General features: G+C 35.8%; 4 protein-coding genes and 1 long non-coding RNA gene across 5 annotated transcripts in view; 2 read left to right on the top strand and 3 right to left on the bottom strand.

The window, feature by feature from the left end:
* The window catches only part of LOC126751778 (uridine phosphorylase 1), a 453,502-nt gene that overhangs the window by 415,326 nt on the left and 20,076 nt on the right, over positions 1-18,100 (top strand). The gene's annotated exons all lie outside the window — the stretch shown is intronic.
* LOC126751787 (uncharacterized) lies at positions 1,183-2,597 on the bottom strand. Its single transcript, XM_050462325.1, has 2 exons — positions 1,576-2,597; positions 1,183-1,338 (listed from the first exon to the last, which is right to left on the bottom strand). The coding sequence occupies exons 1-2, from the start codon at positions 1,702-1,704 to the stop codon at positions 1,255-1,257; spliced, it is 213 nt and encodes a 70-aa protein (XP_050318282.1). The 5' UTR covers positions 1,705-2,597; the 3' UTR covers positions 1,183-1,254.
* On the bottom strand, positions 6,853-11,617 carry LOC126751788 (uncharacterized). The gene is made up of 2 exons (XR_007665923.1): positions 11,450-11,617; positions 6,853-7,081 (listed from the first exon to the last, which is right to left on the bottom strand). It is a non-coding gene; the product is annotated as an uncharacterized LOC126751788 (long non-coding RNA).
* LOC126751782 (uncharacterized) lies at positions 13,916-15,516 on the top strand. The gene is made up of 4 exons (XM_050462319.1): positions 13,916-14,153; positions 14,224-14,559; positions 14,621-14,676; positions 14,745-15,516. The coding sequence occupies exons 2-4, from the start codon at positions 14,225-14,227 to the stop codon at positions 14,999-15,001; spliced, it is 648 nt and encodes a 215-aa protein (XP_050318276.1). The 5' UTR covers positions 13,916-14,153; position 14,224; the 3' UTR covers positions 15,002-15,516.
* LOC126751784 (signal peptidase complex catalytic subunit SEC11A) lies at positions 15,945-17,691 on the bottom strand. The gene is made up of 4 exons (XM_050462321.1): positions 17,470-17,691; positions 17,067-17,326; positions 16,810-16,987; positions 15,945-16,747 (listed from the first exon to the last, which is right to left on the bottom strand). Exons 1-4 carry the CDS (start codon positions 17,536-17,538, stop codon positions 16,697-16,699), a joined length of 558 nt encoding a protein of 185 aa, XP_050318278.1. The 5' UTR covers positions 17,539-17,691; the 3' UTR covers positions 15,945-16,696.

The following is an 18,100-nucleotide window of genomic DNA, read 5'->3' as shown; positions in this document are numbered from 1 at the left end:
GGTTTTGTGTATCATGAATTTGTTCTGGAGGGGCAGGCGGGGCAATGACTCGTTCGAGCATTTCCACTGGGAATTGGCGACTAAGACTTTACTAATCCACAGGAAAAAGGCTAACGGCGTAATATCACACGTTCTTGGTGGCCAATCGACCGGCCCAAAACATGAAATAATCTGCTCACTGAAGTGTTCTTTCAATAAATTCATTGATTGATGCGATATATGGGAAGCCGTTTTGTTTAAAATAAATGTCGCCGAGATCACAAGCTTCAATTTTAGGCACCAAATACCATAGTCGGTTTTCATGAGGCGATAACGGACGCGATATCGCTTTTGTTTTTTCTGAATAAAATGGCAGTTCTTGAATCTTTCCAGGTTGTTCTTCGTCCCAAATGCGGCAATTGCGCTTGTTTACTTACCCATTGAGCCCGAAATAGGCCTCATCGCTGAACAAAATTTGGCTCAAAAACGTTGGATATTCTTGAAACTTTTCAAAAGCCCATAGAACGAAGCGATGTCGCTTGGGAAGATCGGACGGCTTAAGTTCTTGCACAATGTCTATTTTGTACGCTTTCAATTTTAGATCTCGACGTAAATGCGCCAAGTCGAAGCATAATAATATATGATTTTCATATTAAAGTAGAACGATTTGTGAACGTTGATCAGGCGTAAGTCTTTTCAGGGTGAAATTCCAAACAATACTGAACAAAAACAACATGATAGCTTTACACGACTCAAGCGTGATCTGTCAAAAAAAAATCTATTGAAAAAAGTACCTCCACTTAGTAGGCTCTTTTACCAACGCCTCTCGTAATAAACGAGTACAAATATGATATAATAAATCACCTTCTGCTTTCAACTTAAAACTCGCAAGACCCCCGACTTGCCTCGTATATTACTATATTACTCTATACATACCAGCTGAAAGGCAAAGTCTTCTCTTGATTAGTTCTAACTTGTTTTTTGAAACTGTCTTGACGATCAGTAACAAAAACACCAAAGTAATGGGAAACACCTTTGTCTATTGCTTTGTGTGATTCACGTTGTTCCTTTTGTTTTGAAAACATACAAATAGATTGACTACTCGACATCGTACACTCTTGGGTTTCTGGTTTTCAAAAGTATATCAAAACTAGTATATCTCGTTATATCACGTTTTTAAGCTTTTTTATTTATAAGTTTTCCATATAATATATATATATTATAAATATGTATAGATTTACATTTGTATAAGCATTTACTATAAAATGTCAGTCTTTAGCATGGAGATCTGCATTCAAGCATGGCTTCGGCGCAATAATGTGGAAATTGTACGCATTTCAGAAGAAAATTGTTTATGCCCTGAAAATATTTGATTACAATTTATCTCGTGTGAGATTCAATAAAACGAGAAAACTTAGTAAATATGTACATATGACATAATTCTTAAATATGGATCAAAAATTTGCTTCCATATGAGATTACAAAATGTCAAATGCGTTTCCACACATATATATTTATGATTTGAGGGTTTTAGAACCTTTTCTTTCTGCCAATACAATTATTCCCTTTAATTCATAATATAACCATTTTACTTACATTCCAGCATCCACAGCATGCCTCAAACATATAGAACAATATGTAAAAGAATGATGCGAAGAAAGCCACAAAAAATGCGAAAAGAAGTAAAACTAATAGCCAGAAAATAAACCAGAGCGGGTTCTTCATAACGCGGTTGGTGCTTTTCAAAGAAAACTACTCTGCCGAGGTCACAAAAAACTAAATTTCGCTTGACGACAGAAAATTATTTCTCAAAAAAATTAAGTTTTTAAAGGTAAAATGCAAAATAAAAAAAATATTGTCTGACACTCTTCAGAATGAATTGAAATATCAAAAAATAGAATGTGTAAAACAGTTAAGTGTTGCATATGAGTTATTTTTTTCTTAGATCTCTAAAATAACAGCCCTTGGCCGGGTAAGTAAATATAAAAATAAACACCACCACATCTGTTTGCCCCACCGTCTGTCCGTATATACGCCAACTAGTCCATCAATTTCTGAGATCTGATCATCTGAAATTTTGCACACGTCCTTTCCTCACTAGTACTCGCTGATGCCCGCACATGCCTGCAGAATGGGGCTGACAGATCAAGAAGCCTGCCAGAAAAGTCAAAAGCAAGGCACCGTAAAAAAATGGAGCATCTCTTGTGTACATGTTCAGCATTGGAAAAGAAAGTTGGTCCAATCATTTTGTCGACTTATGAGAACCTTATTGATCAATACTTATGAGTTTTAGGCAACACAATGAGCCGATTTTAACAATCTCCTAATATTTCGATACTTTTCTTTTTGTATGACCTTTTTTCACCACATACAGAACTTTCTTTAATAAAGCATGAACTCAATATTGAATAAATTTCATTTTAGCGCATTTTTATTACAATAAATTATTTTAGACTGAGTAGAAAAATATATTTAATGTAAATAGTTAAATTGCCTCATATACGGTTTGCACAATACAAATTCATCCCACAATTTAACTGTAAAGCTTAAATATTTACATATATGTATGTAGACACTAACAATACAAGAATAACAAAAGAAACAAGTACTATTTTACTTTAGACCAACATTTATAACGGCGACTTGCATTCCATCATACCCACAGCGCAGTAGTGCGGGAATTGTATGCCTTTCAACAAAAGGTTGTTGAGACCCTGAAAAAGAATTTAAATTGAATAATTCAATAAATAATGCAGACACTGTGCAAAGATAAAGATTTACAATATAATTTAATAATATTATAATAAGTAAGAAAGGGCTAAGTTCGGCTGCAACCGAACATTTTATCTCTTGCAACTTGCAGGAATCAAAGTCAGGGAAATACCTAAAGGTGTAAATTAATATATACCTGAATATGTACATACTATATACTATATATACATATATAACTCACTGACAGACATATGCGGCATAAATTTTGTTAGAAAAACGAAACCATTATGCGTGGTTTATTATCATGTCATATACAGGAAACATTTTTTATTTCCTGGGTTTCATAAAAATGCCTAGCATACAATCACCAATCACATGGAGTAAAGTCAGTCTCATGTTCGAAATTCCTGGTAATAATTATATGGGTCAAGTTTTCGCGCAATTGTATCTATTTCAGGCACAAAGATGAAATGAGTAAAACATGTTTTGTAATTTTTATTGAGATAACTCGAATATTTGCCGATATATTCACCATAAAGTCGACTGGAAGTTCGAAAATCTTTACATTATGTACTATATATGGAGGCTCGGTGAAATATTGACCCGATTCAAAAAATTAGTATAATAATTGTAAAAAGTAAGGAAAGGCTAAATTGGGGTGTAACCGAACAATACACTTGCAATTTTCAAGACCCAAAGCCAGGGCAACACTTTCAGGTGTTACAAAAACTTATATTTTGGGCCAGAGACTCCCTAAGTTTCATTACTACGTATTGCTTCATGTCTAAGATATCACTAAAACCGCTAGCCGCCAGCGGTCATAGAAAATGATTTTTCGATGAAAAAAGCCGGAAATCGTGTATTTGCGAAATAATCTTGAATAATTTCCGAGCATTAACGAAAATGAAAAGTGACACGATGTAATGGCAAACCTTACTGAACATACTGACAAAATTTAATATAAATCCGTAAACGGATTGACTAAGATTGTTTACATATTGGCCAGTATAGTATAAGGTATAGAGTCAGACAAGTGAAACTATTGACACGATTTTTACCCATTTTTAACACAAGAGCATGCTGTCATCATAAAAGTATTACCTCCGCATTTTCATACTAGACTTCACAAATTTTCCGATATTTTTAGTAAAAAGACAGCTATTGGTCATTCTAAAGTTGAGGTAATAAAAGATTATCATGACAATGTTATCTATTGAATTTGCTTGTCTCCTATAAAGCCCTTCCGTACCCTCTTGACAACGTGTTGCGAGAGTATAAAAATATACGAACTTTATCATCAATTAAAAGCCCCTGTTCACAGCTCAAGAGCGTTCTTCATTTATAGATGTGCACTATGGTTTATGACTATAATTGATAAGCGAGCAATACGTGATTATTTCTTATCTTCCTCATTGTTCAAACTAAAACAGTTTTGAGCGCATTTAAACTTATCATCGAAACTAAGTTAAGAAATAAATATGAATATGAAAAAAATGCAAAAGGGAAGAACTATCGTGATTCAGTCCCTTATCACTGAAAGTGTTTCGCACATGCGTTACGAGTGCCACAGTGATTGGATAAGTCATAGATTCATATTGATATATGTTTGTCTTATATAGAACAGACTGGCCTCGTGACGTGATGCGTAATGAATGCGCCATTAAATGCAAACTGCTTTATTAAAAGACTGAGAATGACTGCGTCAAAGTGATGTCATGCGACATTTAATGTCTTACTTCTATCAGATCACTGACTCACAAATATTATTTACATTCTTAATATGCGAGCATCTATAGCACAAAGACATTAGTCTAAATTGTTTTGATGTAATATATTTATCTTCAGATGAATATCACTGGATGTTGGAGTTGTTTGAAAAAAAAAAACAATGAAAAGTAAATCTTTTGCTCCATACAAAACCCACGAATTCTCATATTAGATTCCAAGGGCTCTAAAATAAACGCGTGTGTAACACCAAGTTATAAAGGAATACCAAAGGTCTGAAAAAACTCAAATCATTTTCATTTTGGATAAAAGATAATACTTTGCAGCAATATCACCAACGGGATCCTTATTCTCTATTAAAATACAATCATAAATTTTCTGAAAAAATTTGGATTTTTAAATATCACTACAGTATTCGGACAAACAACCAAGATTAGATTATTTTGGTTTTCCATTTTAAATAATCAGCTGGAACGGCAAGTGGAATCTATGATTACTCTTTCACTTTGTCGTCAACTGTAACATCATTCGTGCTTGAATAAAGAGCACTTGGAAGAACTGATTTTTTTAAAACGACTATGGATAGTTATGGTATATGATTTTTATTCCATTAATACTGGAATAATGAAGGTGTGTACGGTATTATATCTTTTCAGCAAACCTAAGCTGATTTTAGCAAGCAATCTTGTAGGAAGAAAATAGGAAGCTAAAACTTGCCGATCCAAAACAGGTCCAGAACGCGCAACTTCCTTCTGGATACTGTAATACTACTAATCATGAATCAACACCGACATACCAAATATAATATATGGCAAGTGTGCAATGAGTCCCCGCATGACTTTAACTACCTCTTTGCATGCCCCGCGAACTACGCATATAACACCCTTCTCCCTATGTTCCGACCCCGTCGAAACAACACATTTCTTGGGCCTACCGTTAGATGACTTCGATCACAACCAACCCGAATCATACCACCCAAACGAGGATTAGATAATTGCTACAATATCTACAAAAGACAAGAAACAATTTTATATGCTGGTTGGCCATAACGGCAAAAGGAATAGGGCCTAGTTATAATAGAAATCAATTACTTCAAGCTGATAAAACAACATCTGTGATCACGGTATACGGCTCACTCGTATTTTCTCTGATAAAGATATCTTGAATATATCTACCGTGACAATAAAGTGATCAGACCTTTATGACCTGGGGAATGTTTCGAAAGAAAAATATAAACAGATAAGTATGGGTGCCAGAGAGTAACCCAAAAATAATACATACATATATAGAAACTTAACAGACATCGACAAGCGAAGGTTATGCCGTCTACTGAAGTTGACTAAACCATATGCCTTGCATTTCGTCAGGGAAGCATACTTTCGGCTTCTCAGAAAGGAATTTCGCGTATCGATTCGTGCTTTTTGAAGAGAAAATAGTTGAAGCCAAGGTTTGGATTAAACAACAATATTTGAACTATTAAAAGGAAATCAACCGATTTGAAAAGTGGTTTGCTAAATTTGACAGCTGAAATCGATCAAGATTTGCGAATTATATAATTTTTAGTGAAGCAACTTTTGTTATTGTGAAAAAAACGATAAAAAGTTGATGATTCGTATTGATTCGTATTTTTTGAGATGTTCAAACGTAATGAACCCAAGTTTTGTCGATTTAAACAAAATGGATGAAACCATCATTTTCACCGAAGTACAATCAATCAGTCATCCGAGTGAAAATTTGCGATGAACACGATCCCAGACGTGGAAAAAGCAACAGTCGACTGTTAGGGAAAACGTTATGCATCTGAATTTTGAGATACGCATGAAATCATTTTTATTGACAACCTTGAAAAGGAAAGACTATCAACTGCGGCAGTTATATAGCAATATTGCACCGTTTGAAGGACAAAATAGTCGAAAAACGCTCACATTCCAAGAAAAAGATAGTGCTGTTTCACCAAGCAATGCAACGTCTCACAACTCAGTGAAATCGATGTCAAAAATTCAAGAATTGGACTACGAATTGCTGCCGCATCCACCGTATTCTCCAGATATGGCTCCCAGCGACTACTTCCTGTTCTCAGCTCACAAAAGAATGCTCACTGTAAAGAACTTTTCGTCGAATTAAGAGATGATTGCCGGAACCGAGGCCTATTTTGAAGCAAAGAACAAATCGTCCTACAAAAATGGTATCGAAAAACATTGTTTGGTTTGCCAAAACAAAGTGTTTTACTATGGTAGGCCGGGAACTTTTCAAATGACCTGTTCAGAATGAGCAATCCCCCAACATGCTTTATACCTATGTATTTCCACTTGTGGTTAGAATTATATTATATATGCATTAATACTCACCGATAACCCACTAAACAGCACTTCCAACACATAGCATATTATGTATAGGAACGCAGCCAAGAAAGCCACAAAGAATGAGATGAACCAGAAGACCAAAAACCAAAAGATAAACCAAAGTGGATTTCCCATATTGTTTTACAGTGGTTGCGCTTTCAAAAGCTAGTATTGAGTGCGATTGAAGTTTGTGCTGTTGTTTTTGTTGTAGTAGAGGAGTACGAGTTTTATGCTCTCACGCGCTCCGCGGTCACAGTGGCTGAGTGTGTTGTTGTCCTAGGTTAAGGTGAAGACTACTGACGTGCAAATGCAGCAAACAAGTTCTATAGAAGAAGATAAAAACAACAAGAGTATCGTATAACATTTGCATTGTGATTTTTAGATATGTACATACGTACCTAAGTACTATGTATATATATACAAGTACATATATGTATATATTTTATATTTATTGCGCATGTTCATATTTACAACGGAATTCATGAAAATGATTAAGTGATTTCTTTTTATATTTTAGTTATCAAAATTCTAAATAGTTTAAATTGGACTTTCGATAAATAACGGTATTTTTTTAATATCTTAACATTAATATACATATGGTGTATATGTACATATTTACATATGTAGACACCTGTACAAATATTTAAAAATGTTGTGGCGGCAGTTTTATTAAACTTTTTTTTTGTGTTTTGCTTCAAAGTGCCGATAAGGCAACAATGTTTGCTAATACACATACATATGTACATATGGTATGTAAGTATGTATAATTATGACATTTCACCTCCATTTAATTGAGTCACTAAATTCCATGTCTTATGGCATTAGTTGTTAACACAATGATAAGATAAAAGTAATTTAAGAAGTTTACGCATGAGTTTCCGCGAGACTTATGAAAATATTTGAACTATAAAAAAAATAAAAAATTCCAAAAATATTTTTATGCATATATTTATCAAATATAAGAAAAAGAACAACAACAAAGCCTTTAGATATTATCAGAAATATTTAGCAAACATAAGTCCGCCTAAACAGTCAGCACAGGGAAGGAATATTTATGGTTGTGTATAGATTTGTATATGTCTATTAGGGTGCATCTAAAATATTTAATATTTATTTTCAAATCTAACCCTCCAAAATCTCTTTATTTGATTTAAATTTGAAATATACTATGTCATCAAATTTAACCCAGACTGGTGCATATAAACTATCTACTACATGCCCAAATCGAATGGATTTTATCAGATTGATACAACTTTTTTTTATGTTTGTACGAGGTTTGAACTCCACATGTCAATTAATATGTATTTTGCAGTGATTTGTTTATGACACGATAAGTTTGTCTGGCGATTTTTACGATAGAAAACAATGAATTGCTTGAAATTTACAGAAGTGTTTTGCGGACTCTACTCTACTCTGAATATGACGTCAAAACTAGTCAACAATTTAACGGCTACTGCTCCGAAATTAATCGAGTTCGTAACAGGCTAAATTCGCTGAAGTCAACGATGATATCCGAGTCGAGGCTTACTCGTATAACAAGACGCTGACCGCTCTTTAAATACCCGATATGTGGAAAGTCGGAAGAGTGATCCTACCACTGAAACGTGAATAGGCTTTACGCCCTGAATATTTCATTGCTTAAATCAAAAGCCAACCTGTGAGAGCACGATCTTTCTAGCCTTGTCAAATGCTTTTGACATAGGCAATCATTCAATACTAACAAGTATGTTAGAACAATCCACGCTCCCGCCAAGGCTGAACTACCTGAGCGGTCTGCAACCAGCCTTACTGTTTCGTGGTCATAATTCTTAATTGAAAACGACTAAAATGAGGTTTCTGCAGAGTAGAGGACTTCGTTACTATTTAACTTCTATATGTCAATACTCCCTCAAACACCAGAAAGATTTTTTATTACATCGTACGCTGGTGATTGTATGATATTGACATCGAGCAATGGAATCTATGGCATCTTTTTCTCTAAGCTTGGCTTTTTTCCACACTAAAACCATTGCGATTATATTCTCGAACTAGAGGAAGGGATGACGTTAAAATTCCGACTGTCAACATCCCTAAGATTGTAGGCATTACGGGAATCTAGAGTGACCCTTGCGCAACTTCATTCTGGATATTGAAGCAGGTTAAGCTCCTCTTTATCCATAATCCGCATAACTCTAACCACATCTTTGCATGTTCAGCAAACCCCACTCAACCAACACTCCTCTCACTAAATTCTGACTCCGTCGCAATAGCACGTTTCTTGGGCTTACCGTTACAGAGTATAATAGTTTTGTTCACCTAACGGTTTACTGCATCACCTAAAACTAAACGAAATAGATATAGTGTATAATAAAGGAAATAACTATAAAGTACCATAACTCTCTAATTGGTTTAATGTACATATCTCCTAAACCATTTAACCTACCATAACCAAACTCGGTCAGGACGAATCTCTAATCACACCTACCGACACTGTAAAAGTAGATGAAAACGGAAGATAAACCCATCCTCCCCATATAACGATACTATTAAAATCTACTGAAAATACGATTAATCAATAACTAAGTAGAGACATACAATTTCATTGGTTAGAGAGTGCTTTATAGGAGCCGGAGTAAAAATTGGACGATGAGCGTTGCCCACTTTTAGGTTAAATCACATACATATCTCGGAGCACGCCCGGCAGATTTTAATCAAATTCTCACATTCCTACGTAAAACTGCGAAAATGGGTGAAATCGGACTACAATCACGCCTTCTTCCCAAATAACAAAATTTTAGATTATATTTGGAACTTTCTCTTTTCTGTGCACAAATCAAGATAAAATAAATACAACGCGATAAAACGTATAATGCCTTTAAATATGCCACCTTATGAACAAAAATGTTCTAAATCCAACCAAAACTGTTCAAGCCCCTAGGTACCGAATATTTGGTTCCCAGTGCCTATAATTGACTGTTCAAGCCCCTAGGTACCGAATATTTCGATCCCAGCACCTATAATTGACTTTTTACCGAAAATATCGGTGAGATATGTAATTGAAATTCCGGGATAAACCTTTCCTGGCAATCGTAGGTCTATGTGTCAAAAATGGGTTGTATCAGGTCAATACTTCCCTTAGCTCCCATATACCTTTCCTGGCAAGCGTATGTCTATGTGTCAAAAATGGGTTGTATCAGGTCAATACTTCCCTTAGCTCCCATATACCTAATGCAAAGATTTTGGAACCGGTATCTCAATTCATGTTTAAGTAATTACAATGCATCTTTGCGCCCAAAATGGATGAAATCGGGTGAAAACTTGGTCTAGCCCCTATATAACTAATATCAGGATTTTCGAACATCCGGCTGACTTTACTTCATATGATTGGTGATGGTATGTGGGATACCTTAATGAAACCCAGCGAGCATTTTTCGTTTTTCTAACGAACCTTATGTGCAATATGTCGGTCAGTGTATAAGTTAAGTATAGTATACGTATATGTATGAAATTCCTTGGATTCCCAACCTCTAGCTGACGTTTTGCACCTTACGGTATTTCTTTGGATCTGATTTTTTTTTTTTGAGTTGCAAGAGTATAAAATGTTCAGTTGCAACCGAACTTAGCTCTTCCTTACTAGTTAGTGTTTATATTTACTTAAGTAATATAACAAATATTTTTTCACAATTTATGACCTCAAAGAAAGCCAATTAGCGCGTGTTTACTTGTTTTTAATACATTTCCATTTGCGTAAAAACATTGTACTATATACACATGTACATATACATAGTGACGTATAAACAGATTTTAAAACAGTAAACAACACGAAAACAATGATTTCCAAACCTGGAATTGTTGAATTTGGCCAGCGCAGTGCGACCTTTCGCAGTCATCGCAATGCTCACGCAACAGATCGCCAAATACGCTTTGGCCCCCGACCATGTCTGGAATAACTAATCATTCGACTTTTTTTGTTTTTGTTTGTGCTAATTTCTTATTGGAAAATATTTTGCTACATAAAATATCAAAACAAATTAAAATTCTCGAGTGACAAGTGTTTGTGTGCCTAATCGAGACGACTTTGATAGGCCAATAAGCCGATTGGAAGCGACCAACAGGTAGCGTAGGTGGGCGGGCGACCGAGTCTAACGCCCGCGCGATGATGTGATCTGCCAGGAATTGAGTAATTACACATGCATTCCAATGCGCCAAACGCAAGTAGGCCAAATGGAGACTAGAGTAATAGAATAAACAACAGCAATGCATACTTATTCGCACATACTATACACACATGCAAAAATGTACAAAAGGCGGTAACTGTTTACATGACAAGTTAATTGTTGTTGTCATATATTTTCTGACTGGTTTCTAACATTTGCATTTAATTTTTAATAATTTTACAGTAAACTTATTTAATTCGCACAAACACAAGCACATATACATACATTCATACATACACATATGTATATATTTATGAGTAATTTCTGTCATTCATTAAACGATTTTCTGTTCGCAACCATTTTTATTAGATCCTCAGTTTTGTTTATCTTAGCACATATTTATACACATGAGCTCATACATACTGCATATATTTACATACATATGTATAAAAAAATTCGCACTTGCAAATACATACATATGTATATATTTCTGCAACACCTTGCAAATAAATTATTGCTATTCTAATCACTGAGACAAATTGACTTAGCACTTACGATTACAATGCAGTTAAATTGTCTGTCCGAACGTTACTGCGACAAAAATACTACTGACAAGAAGACGTCGCAGGCGTGGATCGGGTAGTGCTTGAATGGTGACTGTTTGTTGAGATGGTTGGGACTGGCCGGCACTCTGAGTGCACGTACTCATTTCAGCTCTCTGTTTTGGTGATCTCGTTGCAGTGCTACTTCAAGAATTGGCGCTCCCATTAAGATTAAATACAACTCAGTACATTTGTACTTACATATACATATATGTTTTGGTAGTGGGGAAGAACTGTTAAAAAACTATACTACACTGTGCAACGTGTATAAAATATTTTCAAGTTTGGCTTTTTCTTTAGCGCATAAAAACAGGTTCCAGGAAATATAATGGGAATTGAGATGTGGTCTGTGAGGTATATAAGATATATGCATACTTAGATTCATAGTGAAAATTTTAGGGTAGTTTTTGAGGGACCACCAATATGGAGTGAAACCCAAAATCAATTACAGGAGTACTGTAGTATTAGAAACCGTAAGGGCTTAGACTGTAACTTGACAATCAAAGCCTTCCCGACTGTTTGGCATTCGGCGTATTATTGAGCTGTACTTTTCTGAGTTATAAGACCAAAGTAGAATGGAATTTATCGGCTCTGTATTCAGGACAATTTCTGCAAATACCCGATTTTCACCTTATTTATGTGTACCAAAACCCTCAACTTCTGAAGAATATTCGTCACGTCCAGTAAAGTGATTACTATTGCGAAGTGGAGACTTTTTTGAAGAGTTTAATATGTTTATCACCACTAACGTCGTCGTTTTTCAGAATCATAGCGACCTTTTTAGTAAATACCTATCTTCTTCTTTATGAGCTTACGCGGTTCTTCTATTTTGCTGTTTGGCGCCAATCGGAGATTTCAAGTGTTGCCAGGTCCTTTCATAATTGGTCTTTTCAACTGTGTGGAGGTCTCCCTCTGCCTCCTCCGGATCTGGAGTGTTTTTATCCATTCGGACGACTTGACCTAGCTAGCGTTGCTGCTATCTTTTAATTCGTTGAACTATGACAATGCCGTCGTAAATCTCGTACAGCTCATCGTTTCATCAACTGCGGTATTCCCAGTTGCCAATGCGCAAAGGACCATAAATTTTCCGCATTCGAAAACTCGTAACGCCGACTCCTCAGATGCTGTCATCGTACATGCCCCTGCACCATAAAGCAAGACGCAGTTGATAAGTGACTTGCAGAGTTTGATCTTTGTTCATCGAGAGAGGACTTTACTTCTCAATTGCACCTGTTGCCATCAGTTATTCTGACGTTGTTATTGGTATTAATGCTGGTTACAATATAGACGAAATTATCTAAGATTTCGAAGTTGTGACTGTCAACAATGACGTGACAGGCAAGTTGCGAATGTGACGATTGTATGTCTGATGACAGGAGATATTTCATCTTGCCCTCGTTCACTACTAGATCCAGTAGGATGAAGTTCACGTAAGTGAGGAAAATTCTCTGAGCGCCATTCACTTGGAAGTGGCCAAAAACGATTCTTTTACATATGGCTCAAGCAGCTCACGACTTCCGGTATTAGACCAAGTATCTCTGGGTAGCCAAAAACATCAGTTTGAAGGCGAGCTAAAGTGAAAAATGCGAATCATCGCTCCCCAGGGTTGGGCGCCGAGTTTGGGACCGCCACAAAAAAAACACCTCAAATCAATAGGACACAACAGCGTAGACAACCAGGATAACGTTACAAAAATCCACGATCTCTTGATGGCAGATCGACGAAGAACGGTGTGCCAGCTTGCTGAGATAATAGGCAACTCAAAAAGCCGCCAGAGTCATATCCTGCATAAAATATTCGGTTTGAGAAAGCTGTCGGTATGTTGCGTGCAGTAGTTGCTTTCTCCGATCCACAAGTTCAACCATGAGTCCACTTGACGCTGTTTAAGCGCAATTCGACGAAGTTTCTGAAGTTCACTGCTACTCAGTAGAGACTAAGGGACGGCAGTCGGGTCTAAGTAACCGGAACAGACCTATATTTTTATCCGGCCAAGGACTGTGACCTCGGCACCAGTACTTACTTCAGAAGTTGTTACTTCAGAAATGTTTTCTGCCTCTATAACAAGACAAATAGGGAAAGTCGAAACAGTAGAAACATATCTTAAATATACTGGATATATTTTAAAAGCTTGGGAACAATGAAGCCACCTTTTAACCGCTTACCGATCATCAATGCTTAATGCAAAGTTAGATGTCTCACATAATGTATGGTAATTATCTCGAAAGTTAATCTGTACTACAAGTATATTGTTGTTGGTGGTTTGTAATTTTTTTGGCAAACCTCAGCACATGGTCACGGAATTGCTATTTTTAATGCAATAAAAAACGAATTGCGCTAAAACTAAAGCGCTAAAATGCAAGCAATTAATGACGTGTAATCGAACTTGTACCCCTTAACCCTGAAACTAAGTAAAAACTCATTGGCCGTGAAATCACTGCTGCTGCAGCTCACTATAAATGCCACCCACTCGGCGATGCAGCGAGCAATTGAATTTTGGTCGATCAGTTGTCAGGACGTGCCTGTGTTGGACGCTAGTGACAAAAAGTGCCAGAAGCAATACTAAACGTACGAAGAATCGGTCGTAGTGGTGGTGGAATTGTTGGATCGCTGAGAAGCTGAGTTTCATTTAACGCGTTTACAAGAAAAACTAATAACAGGTAGAAAGATATACCGTAATACTTACAGAAATGGTTCCAAATTTAAAAAAATACCAACTATCTTTTAAAGCATGCGCGACCCAAGGAACAGACTACCCAAGTACGAGTCGGACGCTTTCGATAATGTCGAATATGAGCTCCGCATGACGTACACGCTCGAGACCGATCGTCGCATTATGAGTTTCGTCGATTCACGTTGGGGCATCGAGGTAACCGGTGGGATCGATCAATTTGAACCGTTAACCATTATCAATGTGACACCAACTGGTATGGCACGCAGTGCCGGCATGCGCATTGGCGATGAGATCACGCAAATTAACAATACGCCAGCGTTGGAACTAACTTTTAATGAAGCATTGGATTTGTTCCGTAAAAATAGACGTTATGTGCGGGTCTATGTGAGAGGGTAAGCTATTATTCAGTACATTTTTAACTGAGTGTTTAATTTTTTTCCAACTGTTCCTTAGTGATGTTGACGACGATGGCGAAGAAGACTGGACCTGTCACTTCTGGTTCAAGCCACGTGAGTACCATAACTTAGATTTGTGTTTAATATTGTATTGAATCGAATATTATTTTCTTGAATTGCAGGCAAGCCATGGCGCCGCGACTTCACGCCCATCCAATGGGAGTTCCCATGGAACGATCGTCGCAAGCCGATCTATCGTGAGTCCAACTGTTTCATGGTGCCCAGCGTTATGGAGGAAAGGATTCGTCAACGTCGTGCTGCCACATCGGCAGTGCATAAAAAGGATGAACTTGCACCGCATACCCGCTCGCTAACACCATCGCCGCGCCCTAAAAATCAACCCGGCGAAAATTTGATGGAAACCATGTTCAAGAAATAAAGCTGCGTTAACATAAAAATATAAAGATTGCAAGCACCAACCGATGTCTAAGCAGTGAAACGCGTTAGCAATTAATGCAAAAATATATGCAAATACATGTGTGTGAATTTTGCAAGCACAAAATATATAAAGGCTAATATTTTGTTGGAAAAATTCGCCACGCATAAAAACGCCAAGATTTTTCATTCCAGTTCCTGAAACAAATATACATAAAGAAGCAGGCGTTCGTATAATCTGCCACAAACTCGAATAATGCACTCCAGAGCAGACGTGAACGATAACACGGTGATAGAGGCTGGTCTATGACGCTATAGACACAAAATATTTAGTTGTTAAACAAAGCTGAAGAAAGAAAGTAGTTTAATATAAATTAATAATATAAATAAAACCTTAAAACCAACCTTAAGTTGTTGAATACAAGAAGCACTTGTTATAAAGCTGTAATAGTTGTGTAACTTTATAAAAATGTGTTGAAATAATAAAAAATAATATTTAGCGTTGACTTGTAACTGTAATATGGTTTTTCAATGTGTTTCAATAATGCAATGGAAATAATCTCTTCTCTCTTGCACTCATTTGCATTTATAAAGCTACGTGGCTTTGATTAAAAACCGCAATGCAATTGCAAAAAGTCTATAGTAATGCATATACTTATGTAGTTTCTAAAACTGTGAATATAGTAAAGAATACAGAAAAGTAGAAAAACGTCAACATAGTTTTCTTAACCAACTATTTTGAAAACCGTCAGCTGATAGCTGCTTACAAGAATTTGGTACAAAAAATTTCGGCATGCAACCTTCTCAAATCAATTAGTAATTAATTATAGAAAATGTATTTTTTTTTTTTAATTTTATTCAGTTTCAAATTTGAATTCAGACAAATGTGCAAAAAATACAAGTAGAAATTGTCTTTTGTACGTTTATAAATAAATCACCGTGGGAAATGAAGTCTATGCCAATTTTATTTATGTGCTAATTGAACTTACATATTTATATTGCGTATCAATTAAACAAAAGCAAAGCGCGAAACCAAAGTCTTTAACAAATGCATACAAACTAAATGCATTCACTTATTTTTTAAATGCACAGCATAAAACAACAACTAAATTGAACCAAAAATTACATGACCACAACTTCTTTTGGCAAATATGCTATAATTTTGCCCAATGAGCGTGCCTGCTTTTTAAGCAAAAAAAAAGTTGGCGTTATTAAATTCTTCGTAAATTTTATTTAATGTGCTTAGATAATAATTTAAAAATGCTTTTTTATATCTTTGTATTATTACGTTTGTTACAGAAGGTTTGCACAAACCATTTATATGAGATGTACTGTTGGAATAATTCGTTGCGCGACAAATGAAATGGCATAGCCGAGGAAGTACTCAAACCAAATAATTTTACAATCCATGTATTCTTTTTTATTTTGTTTTGCTTGTGTGAAAAGAATTTTCGCTAACCACTTCATTATTTTGCAACAACCACACAATGGTCTTTTGTTTATGTTTGCAGCTTTTTATTCACTTGTTTAATTTAACAATTCTCTTGCGATTGCCAATTTTGGTGTTGTTATTGATATTTTGATTGCGATGGCAATGACTGTTTGCGGTTTTCGAATTTAACTGTTGGCCCTCTGCTACGTACGTGGCCTGGTAGATACCTTTTTGCTTATATCTAACTGTGTGATTTGTGGCTGGATATTATTCGCGATGTAAAAGCACAAATATAGCTAAAATCGATAATATTGCCCACTAAAAAAATATAATAATCATTTTAAATTGAAGCAAATGTGACATAGAAGAAATTATATTACCTTCACTTTTGGATACTCATTCATAAATATAGTTATTATTCCGACATATGGAAGAAACCCTCTGGCGCGACCGACAATATCTTTTTTCGTCAACCACAGTTGTCCAGGAGCGTAAAGACCTCGATCGTCCACATTATTATTATCACCTTTAGTTAGGAATTTAACTGAACCATCTTCCCTATAATTTAAAAGTATAATTTTTCCATTTCATAATGAACAATTAAATGTGCAATTAACTTGTCTAAATGCTCACTCACTTTTCATGCAGCTTAACGACACGATGTACTATAGGTATATCTCTCCCTTCCACTTTGAACACAACAATTTCTCCTACACGCACTGGTTCCTCCTTGTAGTTTGTTAAGAATAGCAAATCTCCTCTATGGAAAGCCGGCTCCATACTACCACTGAGTACCACCACAATTGGCGATTCGCTGCCAGTTACCACCATTAGACCCTTCCAGATCATCAAAGCCGATGAAACAATCATCGCAAAGCTCAATATTTGGTATAGTGACTAAAAACATTAGCGGGGGAATAATATTAATGAAAAATTAACATTAAATGCATTTTTTGTATACAATTGTTAAGTGCATACGTGTAATCGCACAACGCAACCCTCCGCACCCTACTCCTTCCACGTTAAAAACGTAAATTTACCTGTCGTTTGTTCATTCTGTTAAAATCGCGGAGCATTTCATCAAACTGCAACAGCTCGCCCAAGCCCATTTTTACGTCTTTGCAGATTTACGTGTTTCTAACTTAAAATAATATAAATAAACTTTAATTTTCTGTCCACACAATATTTCTTTCTACAAATTTGTGAAGTTTTTGTGGCCGCTACCACGAAGTCGTCTTCTGTCAAACAACGCCGCGCGGACGCCTTTTGAACACGTCAGTTGCATTCTGCAGGGTTGCAAATTGATTTATCTACTATTTGTACTAAAAGCGCTAATGTTTGGATTAAATAATTACTAAAAGTAAATATATCTTAATTTTGCTAAATAAATCCACGTATGGACAGGGAATGTTTTTTTCTGTCAAAAATCTCAAAACAACGAATGGTCTAAAAATTAAGGTCAATAAAAGTGAATAAGATTATAACCACAGTTATGGCCTGCCTATAGTGGACTCATTGAAATTCTTATTGGAAAAAATCATTTTGCATCAATTCCTATTTAAATAACAGAGACAATATTTTCAAAATTGTTTATAACGTTACATCATTACGCAATTTTTTTATTAATTGGAGCCGTCAAAATTCTTTAAAATTTTCTAGTACCAATTGCAT

This window comes from Bactrocera neohumeralis, chromosome 2 (assembly GCF_024586455.1).
Source record: "Bactrocera neohumeralis isolate Rockhampton chromosome 2, APGP_CSIRO_Bneo_wtdbg2-racon-allhic-juicebox.fasta_v2, whole genome shotgun sequence".
Taxonomy (NCBI): Eukaryota; Metazoa; Arthropoda; class Insecta; order Diptera; family Tephritidae; genus Bactrocera; species Bactrocera neohumeralis.
The sequence above is the reverse complement of the archived record's forward strand: the minus strand, read 5'-3'. Positions and strand labels throughout refer to the sequence as shown.

Bases quoted from the DNA above. Each gene is read 5' to 3' on its own strand.
- LOC126751787 (XM_050462325.1), bottom strand. From the start codon at position 1,704: ATGAAGAACCCGCTCTGGTTTATTTTCTGGCTATTAGTTTTACTTCTT. The intron at 1,339-1,575 runs GTAAGTAAAATG...AAATATTTTCAG, and splicing joins CATGCTGTGGATGCTGGAAT to GGCATAAACAATTTTCTTCT.
- LOC126751784 (XM_050462321.1), bottom strand. From the start codon at position 17,538: ATGGGCTTGGGCGAGCTGTTGCAGTTTGATGAAATGCTCCGCGATTTT. The intron at 17,327-17,469 runs GTAAATTTACGT...TAATGTTTTTAG, and splicing joins ACAGAATGAACAAACGACAG to TCACTATACCAAATATTGAG. The intron at 16,988-17,066 runs GTGAGTGAGCAT...TTTAAATTATAG, and splicing joins GTCGTTAAGCTGCATGAAAA to GGAAGATGGTTCAGTTAAAT.
- LOC126751782 (XM_050462319.1), top strand. From the start codon at position 14,225: ATGCGCGACCCAAGGAACAGACTACCCAAGTACGAGTCGGACGCTTTC. The intron at 14,560-14,620 runs GTAAGCTATTAT...ACTGTTCCTTAG, and splicing joins GTGCGGGTCTATGTGAGAGG to TGATGTTGACGACGATGGCG. The intron at 14,677-14,744 runs GTGAGTACCATA...CTTGAATTGCAG, and splicing joins TCACTTCTGGTTCAAGCCAC to GCAAGCCATGGCGCCGCGAC.